Source organism: Podarcis erhardii, assembly GCF_964252035.2.
Source record: "Podarcis erhardii genome assembly, chromosome: 11".
NCBI lineage: Eukaryota > Metazoa > Chordata > Lepidosauria > Squamata > Lacertidae > Podarcis > Podarcis erhardii.
Window position 1 is genome coordinate 35,946,680 of NC_138501.1, and position 12,829 is coordinate 35,959,508.

At 44.4% G+C, this 12,829-nt stretch overlaps 1 protein-coding gene across 10 annotated transcripts in view; it reads left to right on the top strand.

Annotated features, from left to right (window-relative positions):
- The window catches only part of PDE4D (phosphodiesterase 4D), a 627,484-nt gene that overhangs the window by 509,630 nt on the left and 105,025 nt on the right, over positions 1–12,829 (top strand). For 9 of the 10 annotated variants that reach the window (XM_081880733.1, XM_081880735.1, XM_081880741.1 and 6 more), the window contains 3 exons: positions 6,052–6,243; positions 10,464–10,500; positions 12,316–12,389. In XM_081880733.1, the coding sequence (XP_081736859.1) occupies positions 6,052–6,243; positions 10,464–10,500; positions 12,316–12,389 (303 nt within the window). Of the gene's footprint in view, positions 1–6,051; positions 6,244–10,162; positions 10,350–10,463; positions 10,501–12,315; positions 12,390–12,829 lie in introns of those variants that run through there. The other variant, XM_081880742.1, reaches the window with a different exon arrangement.

Below are 12,829 nucleotides of genomic sequence, written 5' to 3' on the forward strand. Positions count from 1 at the left end.
GCCTTACAACCAGCTGTTTGTTGGGCATTTGAGAAGTGCTTATCAAAGTGCTTTGTGAGTCCTGGGCTTGGCAATCATGGAACACAGGGCTTGCAAAGCACTTTATGCAGCACTTTCAAAACATCCAATAAACAGCTGGATGTCAGGTGCTTTGGAAACCCTGTGCAAGGGATTGGCAATGCCTGCAAAGCCGCTTTTGGCCAAGCCCCACCCTTACCTTCCCCACACCTGATGGAGGTCAGGTGGGTGTGACTTGGCTGAAATCCAAGTCACAGGATAAATGGGGAGGCCTGGCAGGCTGAATCTGGCTCCCCACAATATGTCACCATTCCAGAGACTTGAAATCTTGCTTCTTATTCTTTGCTGAGCGGAGACCCACAAGCACAACTCTCACTCCCTGAGTGAGATAAGTATACTTTCTTTGCTGTGAAAATATTATGAGGGACTGAAATTGTTTCTGTCTTTTCAGTGGGCAAATTTGATTGAGGGATCTCTGGGGGAAGCAATATTTGTGCATGCAAATGCCATATGGAAAAACAAAACTTTTTTCCCAACTTATATATTTGTAGTTGCATTCCTGTTATAGAAATTGCATTGCAATTCTAAATGTTTGTGACAGTAATCTAGATAAACTGTTTATGAATCCAAACCAGTTTTCAAACTTACTGGCCTTGTTCAGATGCCGTTCAAAATCATGGCTTAGCAAGTCATGCAACAGCAGAAAGGAGCCACCATGAGCTTTGAGTTTGTGTGCTCCATCATTTCTCCTCCTCCTCTCACATGGCCAAGAGGAGGACTTCAGCTACATCTCTCCCCATTTCCTTGGATCTCAGTTTGTTGTGTCATCAGGGCCAGTTTATCGCAAACTATGGTCAGTTTCTAAACAAGGCAACTTCAGACCATGGCATGCAGAGCTGGCCTTTAAACTCGCCAGAGTGAGTGTGCAAAAGTATGGTTCCTGCTCGCTGGACCAGGAAAGGATTTTTATTCTCTAGGATAAGGCTTCTTTGCAAGTTTATGACCGTGCAGGGAGAATAACTGATTTATGTTCAGGCAGGTAAAGCTGATGCCTTTTAGGAATCGACAGAGGGTGTTCAAAATCACCCAGTGTTTTTCGTTTGCTTAGGAGAGGTGCAAGCTTGAATTAATTAATCCATGCAATTAATCAATTAAAGCATTGCTAGGTGATTAAAATCCCCTGCAATCAGTGGAATAATGCACACTCAACTCTGCTGCTGGAGACATGATGGACTGCCCTAGTTTTTAATGTATGGGAAGGCCTTAACTCAGCAGTAGAGCACATGCTTTTCATACAAAAAGTCAAAGGTTCAATAGTTTATCATCTCCAGGGAGATCCCTTGTTTGAAATCTTGGAGAGCTACTGCCAAACTGTATGTAGTTAGATGGAGCCATGGTCTTATTTGGCCTGGGAAAGTTGAGGGCAGGGCATGCCTCCCTGTCATGGAAATGGTGCAACCTTTGCATAAACAAATGCAGATGGTTTGGATTTTAGTGAAAGCTTGTCTCAAACCATTCTGAAACCAAACAGAAATGACTTGCAGGACAAGGCATCAGACTTCCCATACCCCAACCCATATAAATAAGAGACCAGTAAGACTGGGTTTGGGGTAAAAACAGGCCACAACTTTATTGAATACAGATGAAAAATATTTGGCTTGGCCGTGGGGCAATCGAAATACTTCCGGCCCGCCCACCGAAAGTGACGTGTGATCAATCCAGGTGGGGGTTCCTAAGACGTACATCAAATAGGGCAACCCCGCAGGGACTGCTGTCTGGGGGAGTGCCTTCGGCCCTGGCCCCCCTGGGCACACAGACATGGCCACTCCCCCCGGATTCCTTTAAGGGGATACCCCAGCATTTGGAGGGGCAGGTGGGGACTACACCCTCCCCTCCGTCCAAAACAAGGGATTGCCCCAATGCCCAACCAGTTGTGACGAATTGCTGTGAGACAGGCAAAACCACCAGGTAAGAGCCAGTTATCCCGGTGGGCAAATTCCTACCTGACCCCGTAAAGAACAGCAACCACCATAGCCACAGCAAAGTCATTGACTTATCAGCATAAACCATGGGTGGGTGGAATGCGGAAACCCAGTGCAGGAACAAACAGGCTGTGCCCCAGGTGTGGGCTGCTTAAATGGGCAAGTGGCGGGTCCGAGGGAAGACCACTGTCGGCTCCATCAGCTCTGCCCCCTGGCATAGCCCACATCCCATCCTGCATCTCCATTCGCCAATGCAGGGTGCAGGTTAGGATCCAGCTCCTGATAGGTGACGGGGGCTTATGCCCCCACTGCCTATCAGGAAAGGCAGTGCCGTTTGAATTCCACCATCGGGTCCTCAGTGAAGCCTCTTCCGTCCAGCAATGCCACCGCACCAAGAGAGGTGAGCGGACTTCTGTCACCGACCATTTAACCAACCATTTGGCCGGACTCACCAGCCATTTAATGGATATTGTAGTACTTTCCAAGGCATCAGCCAAAATTCCACAAATACGGCTTTCTAAATATCCTCTAAATTGGTGAAAATTGTACAGAATGCAGCTATTCACTGGTCAGAGAAAACATCTCAGTTGGAAGCACACTGGAAAATAAGAAGATGCTTTGTACTGCATCATATCATTAAGCTATCTAGCTCTGTATTGTCTACACTGACTGGCAGTAGCTTTTTAGGGTTTCAAATTGGGGGTGTTCCCAGCCCCACCTGGAGGCACCAGGGATTGAAACTTCTTCCCACAAACCAGTTATTCTACCGCTGAGCTGGAGCTGCCACAAGGTTATATGCTTTCTCACATGTTATGGTAACAAGCATTCCAATATCTTACCAGCCCAGGCCTTATTCAGCAACTGACAAATGGGGTCAGGCATTTAAATCTCAATAACCTGAGAAGTTCTATAGAAATGCTCATTACCTGGCAAGATTTCTTGACCGCATCTGCCCTCCTTGTCACTCTGTGGTATTGCTTTGTTCATAGGTCCTAGAAAACAATGTTTTACATCAGGGCTCTGCATCAATTGGGTGCTTCTCATACATGCATTTGTTTTATCGCAGCATCCACATGACGGTGCCAGCGTCAAAATACTAGCCTGTATCCCTGCTCCCCTTTTAATCCAGATTTATTCCTTCTGAAGAATTAAAAAGTAGTCCCATTTGCCAACAACCTGCTTGCAATATCTGAATGGCCCTTTTACAGTATTAAGCCCCCGTCTGGAAGCAAACCGTATTAAATCAAAATCCGAATGTATCTGCCAGAAGCTAGTTTCCTTGTTTTAGACTCCCATCTAGTGTCCATAGTTTTATACTGCAACAGAAACACCTGGATTACTGGCAAATTGCAGGTGTTCCATGTTGTAGCTTTGTGAAACAAGTGTGTTCATGTCTCAGATTATAAATTGACAACTTTGCAAGTTTTCCTCCACAAGGGTTTACTCTTTCCATGGAAAATTTCATAAGCTAAAACAAAACAAAACCCTAAATCAATTGCCAGTGACACATTTGCAGTACAGTGGTACCTCGGGTTAAGAACTTAATTCATTCTAGAGGTCCGTTCTTAACCTGAAATGGTTCTTAACCTGAGGTGTGCTTTTGCTAATGGAGCCTCCTGCTGCCGCTGCACCACTGACAAACAATTACCATTCTTATCTGGGGGCAACGTTCTTAACAACCACTTCCTGGTTAGCGGAGTTTGTAACCCGAAGCGTCTCTAACCCGAGGTACCACTGTATTAAGCTCACATGAATAGCAGTTTCCCATTTGTTTGGTTTTTAACCTTATTGATAAGATTGGGGGGCATGTAGTTTTAGTTCTGCATTACTTTTAAGCCTGAGCAAAAAATATTATTTGGTGAAATTCCAGGAAAAAAAGAAGCTGTAGCTCAGCCCTCAAGAATGCTTGCATCTTTTCATGCATTACTATAGCAGTGCAGGTGTGGGGAGCTATTTCTCTGGAGTGGGTTCTCTTGCGGTTTGATTGATGCAAATAGTGTGATTGCAACACTCTGGAGAGAGATGGGGGGAGGAAGCTGAGGCCACCTGGCTGGATGTCATTTTGCATGGATTGGGCCTTAGCTGAAAACAAATGACTGTACCTACATAGTACATGGAAGTGTATTTGCTGCAGTTGTCAGTACATAGTATTGATAAGTTTAAAATGTGCTTAGATTGCTCTCCTGTTTCAGCAGCATCGTAAACATCCAAGGCTTACTGTAGCAGCCCTGAGTCAAGTGCATCTAGTGCCCTCTTGTGGGCACAAGGACTCCAATGCGCACATGCATTTTCTACCTGCAATAAGTTCCGTGCTCCTTTCTGTGGATGTGGGCAGCTCTCTGCATGCCTTCCTTTGCACAGGAGTAAGAGGCCACAGCTCAGCAGTCTCAACTTCCTTGTAGAAAGTTGCAGGTCCAACCTCCTGGGATGAAGATTTTGCATCTTCCATGAAAGGAATTATGGGGCAGATGACAAAAGCACTTGTCAGGAGGCTGAAGAAGAAAACTGACTGTCGTCAGTGTTGACCCTGACACTTCCCATTTCCTGAGTCCACGGCAGAAGAGTTGAGGGAGCCAGCTGTGAAACCTCTGGCCTGAGGAGGACGAGACCCTGCTCCCTCTGAACTGTGCTTAAGTCGGGCAGCAGTGGCTCCTTGAAGTGCCAGCAAGACTAGAACAAATACTGCTGTGCTTTGGAAATATGGTTCATTCACCTATTTACACTTTCGGTCTGCATGGAGGGAGTCCAGATCTTACGGCAGTGGTCACCAACCTAAGGCCCGGGGGCTGAATGTGGCCCATTCGTCTTCTCAATCCAGCCCACGGATGGTCCAGGAATTAGTGTGTTTTTACATGAGTAGAATGGGTCCTTATATTTAAAATGCATCTCTGGGTTATTTGTGGGGCCTACCTGGTGTTTTACCATGAGCAGAATGTGTGCTTTTATTTAAAATACATATCTGGGTTATTTGTGGGGCATAGGAATTCATTCATTTCCCCCCCCCCAAAAAAAATATAGTCCGACCCACCACATGGTCTGAGGGACAGTGGACCGGCCCACAGCTGAAAATGTTGCTGACCCCTGTCTTACGGCATACACATTTGCAGAGGCAACCTTCGGGCCTCTTCCCTCAAAGATGGACCTCAGCTCTTTCTCCCATTCTTCTTCCTCCCAGAAAACCCCTTTCTCCCAAATCCACAGTCTCTGTTCACACCTGGGAGCAAGTGGAGAAGTTCCTTTGTACTGTTAATGGCCTCTGTTGTATTATTTATAGCCATAGCTGGACCAGGTTGGTTTGCATAAGCCAGCCCAGGAATTTCCTAAGTTCCCACTCAGGCACAGTTCTGCGCTTAAATCCATATCCCAATCGGTCAAAACCCTGGCGTTTCTTAATTTCTAGGGTTTACCCCCAAATATGTAACAATGTCATTGGCTGGATTCCTGCCAAGATGACCCCCTTGGGCCCTTCCAACTCTACAGCTCTATGATTCTATTCTAGTTTTCTATGCTAGTTTAGAACATCTTTCTTGGGGTGGCATAGCATGCCATCCTGGGAGCCCCCCTTTGCAGTCTGGAGTGGTAACAGTCCCGCCACTGGCTTCCCCTATCATCAACAGTTGGGGAAAAACTAAGTCTCCGTTTCTGCACTGCTGTGATTTCAGCATATTTGTCTGCAGGAAGTACAACTGACAATAAGGGACACTTTATCAAATACAGTACAAGGTTTCCAGTGCTGCCAGCACGTTAGAGGTGCAATTTGCCATGGCATCTTGCTGAGCTAAAGTAAATAAAAATGCTTTCTTCCCATTTGCGAGTTGCACAAAAGGCAGTTGTTATAGCGGTGCCTCCCTTTTGTTTTGTAATTTCTTGTTATCAAGATTTCTAATGTGCTTAGGGACACTGGCCATTAATTGGATGACCAGCTGTGGTTTGGTCCAGGAGGAAGAGATTTCCAAGTAGCAGAAGAGTTCCTTGGTAGTAGCTTTTTTCATGTGTGTGGCTCGCAGATCTGTTAGCTCTGTGGTGTTGAACTTTTCTTCCTTTCTTGCAGTTTCGACGTCGACAATGGCACCTCATCGGGACGGAGTCCCTTGGATCCCATGACAAGCCCCGGATCAGGGCTCATTCTCCAGGCTAACTTTGTTCACAGTCAACGGAGGGAATCCTTCCTCTACCGGTCCGATAGCGACTATGACCTCTCTCCAAAGTCTATGTCCAGGAACTCCTCCATCGCCAGTGATATGTAAGTATTTGACGCTGTGTCTGAAAGGTCTTTCAAATTCACATGGCGTAAGCTTTCGTGGTCTAGAATCTGCTTCATCAGGTGCAAGAAACTCCATCCTTCGTTATCAGGCTTATCTAGGAATCGATAAAAGGTTGAAAGCAGTGGAATCAAGTCAAGGTGCAGGATGTGAAAATACAATTTATTGGTTAAATGTATGCAAAATGAGCAGCGACAGCACAATCAGCCTAGCATAACTAAGCTGATTGACACCTGTAGTGGATTAGGAAGACATTGTCTTTACACAATAAAATTAAAAAGGATTTAGACTAAACATTAGGAAGAGCTTCTAGGATGTAGCAGCTGCTTTTCAGGGGAAGAGACAGATTTTGAAGATGATGGGCTCTCCTTCATTAGTTTTTAAGCAGATGCCATATGGCCACCTTATCCTATAAAGGGATGCTGGGGGGGCGGGGTGTCCCTTGCATTGGCAAGGGGTTAGATGACATACGAAGTACCTTCCAATTCTGTTATTCTACCCTAAGGACGTGCAAAGTTTGTAGGTTCTGTATGTGCAATCTGAGATGCTGCTTATTCATTGGAACACGCAAAACTGAAGCATAAACTCAGTATGGTCTGTATATCGACTGTCAGCAGCTCCTGCCAATTTCAGACAGGTTGTTTACTAGCCTTCTCATAGAGGGGGTTAACTCATAGACTCATAGGGTTAGGAAGGGGTTCCTGAGGATCATTTAGTCCAACGCCCTGCAATGCAGGAATATGCAACTTTCTCTTACGGGGTTGGACTTGCAACCTTGGCATTGTCAGCATCATGCTCTAAGCAACTGAGCTATCCACTTTCTGCATTCAAGGCAGGTGCTTTGCCACCGCAGGGTCCAAATTCAAGGGAATCTCCTTGCTTGTGCAAAGCCTGTGCACACACATATCATATGCTAGTGGGCTTCTTTGCAGATCATGCCAAAGACACAAAGCCAAGGGCTAGTGGGTGTGATCCCACATTATGTTTACGTGTGCTCAAGGGAAAACGGAACAATGCAGCTGTGCTGATTATTATTTATTAGCTTTGTATACCATCCTTCTCCCATAGATCTCAGGGTGGTTCACAGCATTCAAAGGCAAGATAAAAGCACAAAATACATAATAAAAAGCCCGTAACCACCCCCTCCCATGAACACATTTAAAATATATATAGTATGTTAGTCTACAGACTTGAGCATGGTGGATACGCTTTTTAATCTGACCTTTTCAAAACATAGCAAATGAATATTTGTGATATGTATGTGTGGTATGTATATCTATCAATCTTTTTAGAGCAGATATTGAATGGGCATCTATCATGGATGCTTTAGTTGTGATTCCTGGATTGCAGGGGGTTGGACTAGATGACCCTTAGGGTCCCTTCCAGCTCTACAATTCTATGGCTATGCACTCCTGCAGAGCCACTGATATAGATTATATATATATATATATATATATATATATATATATATATATAACCAGCCATCAACACACAAACAGTGAAATCCCCCAGGCGGCTGATACATTGGGTATACAATATTCAATAATATACATATTCAGTAAACTACATATTCAATAATATTCAATAATAACATATTCAAATCAACCATATGCACATTTCTATATACCTTAACACTCCTCCTTCCACGAGGTTTATTTAACTTTTAACATTTTAATTGCCCCAAATTGTTCAAACCTACTCAAATAATTCAATATCTTCTCAAACCAATCCTCCTCTTTTTTCACTGACCTTAAACCCTTTCATTCTATGTAGCCAGTGATACAGATTTAACCCCACCCTCCCACCCATCAGCAGACATCACAAGGGATGTCTGCTAATGGCTGGGGGACCATTGGTTTGGGGAAACTGACCTGGCAGACCAAACTGAATCCCCTGGCAGGCCAAGACTGGCTTGCAGGCTAGAGATTCCCCACCCCTGGTGTAGCTGCTTCCTTTTTTAAAAATAAAGAAAATGATTTGGAGATTTGATGGTGGATCTAGTCTTACCACAGTGTGCACTTGACAGCAGTGACTCCCTGCAGGAGACTGACGAGTGCTGCCTGATTCCCAAGATCAGAGGCAGGCAGGGAGTAGATTGGGATCTGTCAGAAGATGGCTGGATGATTTGCAGGGCAACAGCAAGGGTATCTCTTTACCTATGAGTGTCACTACACTTGGCACTCGCACTTCTCATATAGCTAATTCAGTAGAGCATGAGGTTCCCAATCTCAAGGTCAGGGATTCAAGCGCTACATTGGGCAAAAGATTCCTGCATTGCAGGGAGATGGACTACATGTAGATGACTCTCATGGCGCTTTCCAACTCTACAATTCTCTGACTGGCGACTGTTCCCTAACCAGTGGGCTGGATTAGTCCTACAGACTGATAGTTGCTGCCCTCTCAAATTGAGAGCAGTTAACATGGACTCTTGGGCTTAATAGCCCTTAAATCTCAGCTGATTTGTCATGTCTCTAATAGCCAGTTTGAATGTATGTTTCATAAGACCATTTAAATATTGTATTGCTTCTTCATTGGTGCCAGACTTCCTCTAGCTTGGTGTGGTGATTATAGTGTTAGGGCAATTCATGTGAACATGTTTGTGCCTGCTTAAGAGACAGCGAGGTAGTTCTGGTTTTCTTGTCTTTGTTAGAGGTTTTGATTTTGTTTAGATGTTGAGAGTCTGCCATGTTGGGTCATTTTCCCCTTTCAGCCCTCCCTAGGGTCTCACTTGACTTTACAGAGTCTGGTTTTACATCCCCCTACTTTGAGCACGGAATTATTATGTGGCTTCAAGAAGTCTGTAAAATGGAAAGGAGGTTGACCTATCTCACAGTCTTGCTGTGAGCAGAAACAAGAAGAAAGGTCTGATTTGCTTGTTAAAAGAGCTATTCACATGTCTGCCTCGTTCTCATGATAGAACCAGAGTTTAGTTGTTGCTCCAATGATCCTCTATAGCGTTGAATCTTCTGGGGATGTCTTGCAGAGGCTTGCAGAGCATGTAACGGGGAAAAACAGGACATCAGTGTAAACCGCAACAGCACCATCCTAGGATTGTGTATCAGAAGTTAAGTAGAATCATGTCTTTCATCCTAGATAGCACAAGCAACAGTTCAATTTGCGTTCCTTTATGAGGGTTCTGCTCCCTCGCAGTCAGAGATGGAGCCATAGGCTGCAATCTTATAGTTGGTTACGTCTGGAATTAGCTCTTCACAGAATTGCCACCTTTATCTCTGTTTGGAATCTACCCAAGGCATGTTTTGGCAGGTCTTATTCATATTCAATTATGGGTTGCCGGAGTTTGTGAGAATGTGTTGGAAAGCTTGGCCTGAATGTTTCCCTCTTTGAGAGCATTTCCATTTAAAAAATGAATAAATAATGAGTGATTTTCTATATTATGTAATGTCTCCAGTTGACGTCCTTCTTAGGTTGGCCAATGACCCTAGTAACTTAAGAGGAAAAGACTCATATGTAACCCATGTGCCAACTTTTGTGTTACTCTGCAGTTTTATTTATATGAGAGTGATAAATACTTTGGGCTTGACGGAAGGTGTCCCCCCCCCCCACAAGAGTCTGGGTGACCTCCTTGCTTCCCCCTCCCCCCTCCGGCTAAGAGACGTCACCCTGATAACTTTACTCCTATGGCACAGTGTGATGTGGGTACGGTTGCTCCAGCAACAGCACACTCTCTGTAACACTGAGGGCATGTGAGTCAGTTGAAAAGTTTTACTGGGTTTTTATTAGCCTATGAAACACTTCCCTGTCATCTGCAGTTACTAGCTTGTCGGAACCTCGCAAATGGTTATCCGTTCGTTAACACTTAATGCGACTCACTTTTGGTGTTCCAGTGGGCTGGCCTCTCCAATGAAAAGTAACTGTGGGTGCTACCAGCTGCCAGGGCATGCCTAGCTTGTTTTTTTGGGATGCAGGATTTCCATGAGTTTAAAGGAATGCAACCCTGAGCACTCAATCTTTGCTCATTTATCTGTTCTCTACAGCTGTGTGCAAGTCTTAAAAAAGCCACACTGGAGTCCTAGGTGCTTGTCCACCCCAAAGTTACTTCAGATAGTGCAGCTGGAATGAATCCACGGTGAGAAAGTAGTTGAGGACAAGATGAATAAAGAATCATGTATCATTTTGAACCTGATGGAGGGGAGCAAAGCCATCTGATACTGATTACTTTGCTGTTTGTTTTATTTTTCAGACATGGAGATGACTTGATTGTGACACCGTTTGCTCAGGTAGGCTCCACATACCATGATGTAGCCATATATGAAAGGATCAAACAGGGGAAACTGTTTTCAGGCTTTGAATGAGCTACAGCTTTTGTTATTATTACTATGATGTTCCAAAAATAACATTCTGAAATGGAACCACTTCCATGGCTAACTTGTATTGCTTAGAGGTGCTTAGAAAGAAATCTGATGGTGTCTACCATCTAAATTTTATTTACAATGATACCTTGGTTTATGAACTTAATCCGTTCCGGAAATCTGTTCTTAAACCAAAGCCATTCTTAAACAAAGCGCGTTTTCCCAAATGAGGCCTCCTGCCACCGGTACCCTTCCACCATTCGGATTCAATTCGTAGACCAAGGTAAAGTTCACTAACTGGAACACTACTTCTGGTTTTGCGGAGTTCTTATACCACATAGTTCGCAAACAGGCCTGTTCTTAAACCAAGGTACCACTGTATTTCTTTGCTACATTTGTACCCCACTTTTCCTCTAAGTGGTAGACATGATTCTGCCTCAGATTTTATCCTCACAATAACGCTAAACCAGACTTTCTCAACCTCGGCCCTCCAGATGTTTTGAGACTACAATTCCCATCATCCCTGACCCCTGGTCCTGCTAGCTAGGGATCATGGGAGTTGTAGGCCAAAAAACATCTGGAGGGCCGAGGTTGAGGAAGCCTGCACTAAACTGAGGCTGCATACACACTATACATTTGAAGCACACACCCCTCCCCAGAAAGGGGTCCTGGGAATTGTGATTTGTTAAGGGTGCTGGGAACTGTGGCTCTGTGAGGTGCAAACCACAGTTCCCATGATCCTTTGGAGGGGGATATGCTTTAAGCGCATGGTGTGTCCCCAGCCTGAGAGTTCGGAACCGGCCCAAGATCACTCAGTGAGTTCATGGCTGTGTGGGGATTTGAAGCCAGCTCTCCCTAGTCCTAGTCTGACATGCTAATTGTTATATTAAACTGGCTCTCTAAGGAGCTGCATAGGCTCACACAAAGAACATGCAATAACCCAGTGGAAGGGTGGGTAGGTGGGAGTTTCCTTAAAAAAGAAACTTCTTTTCTTTGAACATCAGACTGCCATGCTGTTCAGTGAACTGATTTTGAAGCACGGTGAGCCCTGAAGGTGCAAATCACCTCTTAATGAGGGTCTGAAGCAAGGGCACACTGTTTGCCATCTCTGCCCCAACACAGGTGATCAGCAGTGCCACACCAGCAATTTATGAATGTGCAAGGTACTAGTGCATTTGAGCTTCTATGCTCCAAACTGTTGCCATTTTAGATCACTAGAAGTACTATTCCAGTCCAGGTACTTCAAGGTGTGCTTCCAATGTTTGTGCATGCGCACACACACACGCACCTGTTTGGTGCCAGCAAATCAGGGTGACGTGGATTTATTTGATAACAACTTTATATGAATGTCAAGTGTGAGAGGATCTTATTGTGCAGTTGTTAACTGCTAGGATAATTCTGGTGCAAATGGCACTGTACATCAGTAGACCATTCTTTTCAAAGCTCTGTAATTTCAGAGAAACAAAGAGTGTTTTATACAGAATTTTTGTCTTCTTTGAACAAGGCTGCTTTTTAAACAAATAATGGCTTCTTTTGTGAGAAGGAAAGCGACAAAATGATTGTTCTTGCATTTCAAAAGCTTCATTGTGAAGTAACGGTCAAAGGCTTCAGACACCAAAATAATCCTGGAAAGTTTTAAGAGATTGTTTAGAAAGCCTTCGGCTTGTTGACCAATGGAGCTGAGAGAGATGGGTAGCACACCTGGTGAAACTGAGAATGAAGCATCCACTTTATTTGCTACAGGTGCTGGCCAGCTTACGTACTGTACGGAATAATTTTGCTGCATTAACCAACCTGCCGGATCGAGCACCTAGCAAGTAAGTGTGGCCTTTTCCTGCTTCCTGACGTTTTGAGTTAATGCTCCCTTCATTTTTGCTTTATTGCTTTTTCCACAAATAATAAACCTAATACAAAATACAATAAGCAACAACCATAGCAGCTAGTCTGTCATTTCTTGGGGAAAAAGCATAACAGCAGCTTGAAGTTAGAACCACTATATAGAACAAGTTTATAATGCACATTTAAGTCTAGTCCAATAAGTCCCTGCAGATGTTTCCAGAGGTCTGAGGAGGTGGTCTCAATTGATCACCCTGTCATATGGAAGATGAATGGATGTCGAGTGTTGTAATAGGATAAAGGACTCCTCTTGCCTTTGGCTGCCCCGACTCGACAGGTCAATTTCTGGGCCAGAGCAATGGACCACACCTGAGCATATTGTGAATCTGTTGACAGGCCTGCTGCAGAATGCCACCGTTTA